Source organism: Lupinus angustifolius, chromosome LG16 (assembly GCF_001865875.1).
Source record: "Lupinus angustifolius cultivar Tanjil chromosome LG16, LupAngTanjil_v1.0, whole genome shotgun sequence".
Taxonomy (NCBI): domain Eukaryota; kingdom Viridiplantae; phylum Streptophyta; class Magnoliopsida; order Fabales; family Fabaceae; genus Lupinus; species Lupinus angustifolius.
The window spans coordinates 7,072,179-7,075,996 of record NC_032024.1 but is presented as its reverse complement, the minus strand read 5'-3'; the positions used below and the strand labels follow the sequence as shown (position 1 = coordinate 7,075,996).

The following is a 3,818-nucleotide window of genomic DNA, read 5'->3' as shown; positions in this document are numbered from 1 at the left end:
TGGTCATTATTATCAGGGTATGAGAATAATAAAGAGCTACAAGTAATATGTCATATTTTGAACTAAAATCTTAAGACGATAATTCTAGCTTGATAATCATGTCACTCTTCATCTTTCACAATCACCAATACAAGCATTCATTGTCAAAATAAATCAGGATCCTCTCGTCTTGCTAAGGTTTCATCCCAAAACCAATTGAACAATGAGAGGATTAGTCCAACAGATATTCAAATCATACCAAGGAGACTGAGACAGATAATGTGAGACTTATTTCCAACACATCTCACAGAATTATGCTAAAGATGGACATAAACGTTTTTGTACAAGAACCCAATATAATAAATTGTACAGTATAAAAAACCTACTAGTTATATTATATCTAAAACATCCCAATTAGGACAAAACTTTTCAAGACTCAAATTGCTTGCCTTCAAAGGTTTGGCCAAAGCTCCAATCCTTAGGAGCAACATTGTAAGATGTAACTGTTATCCCATCACTACTAGTAACCTCAAATGAAAGAGGTTGATTCTGTAGTAATGCACTTACATGCCAATTTTGTCCCCAATTTCGACCCAAAGGAAGCCAACCAGTTCTTGAACCCTTAACCTTCACACCAACAATGTCTCCAATGCCACCCACATTGCTAATTAGCACAGAAATGAAGATGCCGGAACCAGTTATCGTATATCGGATTCCTCCATCCCTTCTGCACTTTACCCTGCTCCGAACAGATTATACAACATAAATATCATAAAGATTCGATAAAGTTTTATTCAACCAAACAGAGTATAACATCAAAATAATAGCATGTGATAAATTTAGAGCTTTAATTTTGTTGAGGGATTTACCATGGATTATAAGATTAGCAATTTGGATGAAACACATATGATGTTTATTTATAGACAAGTTTTAATTAAGATTGAATATGCAACTCAGTTTTATGAAATTATCTCCCATTCTCACTTTAGTAGTTTATAAGTTAATTTTGTTAGAGACTATAATGATAAGGAAAAATCAGACTAACATGATAAGGGTTATGTGAACTTAAAAACTAACATCATATGGTGAAAAGGTTAAAGATCTAATGTGATATTATGATTCATGTATTAATGTCTTATCGACTAACAATAAGGTGAGCATTATACTGTAGTTCTAATTGCCCCTGTGTAGCATGACATTCTAATCTATATTCAATAAAAAATCTGAACTTATAGTTTAGAGAGAGTGAATCTTGAAGCAATGGTTATCATATGTTCAAATCCGAAAAACCTTTTTTTAGCTCATATATTGCTATGCTTATTTACTTATCTTCATGTGAGTCTGGTGCATTAGATCATCTTTCAATTGTTTAGCATTTAAATTTGAGTGTATGCAATATTAGTATAAACATTTACACACAGTTACTACGTCATTTACCATTTATTTATATTACTTTTTTAAGTCAATAATAATTAAATATAAATGATAAATGATATGATAACAGTGTATCTAACTCATCATTTTTTCCTATTTAAATTTATGATTGAGGTCATTGAACTGTCATTAACGGCTTGTTTAGTCTTGCAAAAAGCCATTCACTAAAGATGATTTTAGATTATAAAAAACATGATTGCTTCATAATTTAATAGATTAAACCAATTAACTTTAGCTTTAAAATCATTGGCTGAAATCATATAACATACAAAAGTTGAACTACTAGAGAAACCTTTTCACAATGAAAAGGGAAAAAAAGAAAGATAGAGCAAATGAAAATATAGTACCTGCGATACTGTACGGCCATATTACCAGCATTCCAGATTGCAATCTTCTCAAACGTTTCAATGGGAACCACAAAGTGTTGCTTCGGTTCGTTACACTTCCCACCACCACTCTCAGCGTCAAGGCCATAATTCGGTGCGCAGAAATTAGTACCAGTTACAACGACGGAGGTGCCTGGGATGCACCACCGTCGGTCGAAACTGGTCTCCTCCTCAGCACACCGCAGCTCAAAGCACGCGCCGCAGATCTGGCCGCGTTGGAAGAGGGCCTCACTGAGGCTCACGGAAGCCTTGCCGTAGCCTTGTTTGAGGAGGTCGCCGTAGCCGCACGCGCCGCCGAGGGTGGGGATGGGGTCGGCGGGAGTGTAGTAGGTGGCGTGGGCGGAGAGCCATTCAGTGGTGGGAGAGGGGAGTGGGGCGGAGGAGGAGGAGGAAAATGGGGCGGCGGGAGGAGATGGGGAAGAGTAGAGAGAGGTGGTTGGTGAAATGAGTGTGGAGAATAGTGTGATGATGAAGATTAATATAGTATATGACATTTTTTTTTGTGTAATGAGTTTGAGTGTGTGAAGATAGAGAGAGAAGATGTAGTGAACACTGAACAGTGGTAGATGCAAATCACTGACTCCACATCTCCAATTCTCCATTCATGTTCTCATGTAGTAATATTATTATTCTAGGAACTGCAACTGTCTCAAAATTACTGCTGCTTAATTTTGGTGGTGTATTTTAGCATTGCAAGTTGCTATTTTTTATTTATTTATATATGAAGTAATGATATAAATTTAGATACTAAATTTTCTAATAAATTCTTCTACTTATAAGTGACTCATGTGGCTTATAAATTAATTATTAATAAATAAAATATAAGTGACCCATGACTTATAAATTAATTATTAATAAATAAAATATTATTTTCTTATGTGTAGGATGATTTGTATGAGAATATATTAATTTCTCATATTCAAGGGTAAATGCATCACGTGATTATAAAAGTGTGATGTTGTTTTAAGAACTTGCTAGTATCCTAATGTTTTTTTTCCATATCCATTGTTTTTAGTTTTTCAGTATTGTAATGTCCATTTTTTTCAATGGTATTTTTTATATACAAATTTGGAGGTTGAACTGAATATCTTATTTTTCACACTTTTTTGTTATAATGATGATCTTCATGTATTAAAAGAGGGAAATGATTCTCCTATAACTTGTTAATTTGTGGGTATAAAAGGTATAGAAAATAATGTTGGGCTTGGGCTCCCTTCCTTTGTGGAGAAAAACCCAGTTGGATAAAACCTACTTGTCCTACTTGATCTAATAGATAGGGGTCAGATGTGGCAATGGAGTCAAGGCAATTTAGGCAAAAAGAGGCAATTGAAAAGTGTGAGAAAATATAAGAAAACTCAACCCGCAGGAACTCCGAGCAGTCGTGGGAAATTCGCGACTGTGCCTTCGTTCACCGTTGGATCGGGCTGAAATTTGGACAGCAGGTTCACAGCTTATAGTTCTTCATTCCGAGGTGGTAGAAATCGAGCTGTTACAGCAGCTATTTTTCTAGTTTTTGCTGGTTTTCTTATTCTCATTTTCAAGCTTGTTGCTCTGTTGTATGCCGTATTGTTGAGCATGTTTTTATGTTGTAATTTGGAAACACTCTTATATTCCTATTTTGATTGTAGTGGAGCTTGATTGACTGGCTTGTGCCCGTGGTTTTTACTTCTCACTTTGGGAAGGTTTTCCACGTTAAAATTTTGGTGTCCCTTATGTGTTACTGCATTATTTGATATTGCTCCTTATAGATTCTAGCAAATTGGGGAAATTATTATCCGCTGCATATACTCTATTAGAGTTTACATTGTTATTATGTTCAATTTCCCATTAGAGTACCATCAGAGCTCTTTGGGGTTTGAGGTTATTTGACTTGCTTGAATGATGGAGGCAATACACATAGAATGATATATTTGAATGACACTAACTATCACTTGTGGAAAGGAAAACTGAAAGATTTATTATTTGTGAAGAATTTGCATATTCATGTGTTTGCTACTGAGAAGCCAGAGTCCAAGTCTG

At 35.1% G+C, this 3,818-nt stretch overlaps 1 protein-coding gene across 1 annotated transcript; it reads right to left on the bottom strand.

Moving 5' to 3' along the window:
- On the bottom strand, positions 213-2,431 carry LOC109328908 (expansin-A13-like). The gene is made up of 2 exons (XM_019562549.1): positions 1,761-2,431; positions 213-718 (listed from the first exon to the last, which is right to left on the bottom strand). Exons 1-2 carry the CDS (start codon positions 2,399-2,401, stop codon positions 409-411), a joined length of 951 nt encoding a protein of 316 aa, XP_019418094.1. The 5' UTR covers positions 2,402-2,431; the 3' UTR covers positions 213-408.

What these genes read in the sequence shown, in the direction of transcription:
- LOC109328908 (XM_019562549.1), bottom strand. Translation starts at nt 2,401, where the DNA reads ATGGAGAATTGGAGATGTGGAGTCAGTGATTTGCATCTACCACTGTTC. An exon ending in ATGGCCGTACAGTATCGCAG is followed by an intron (nt 719 to 1,760) that starts GTACTATATTTT and finishes TGTTCGGAGCAG; the next exon opens with GGTAAAGTGCAGAAGGGATG.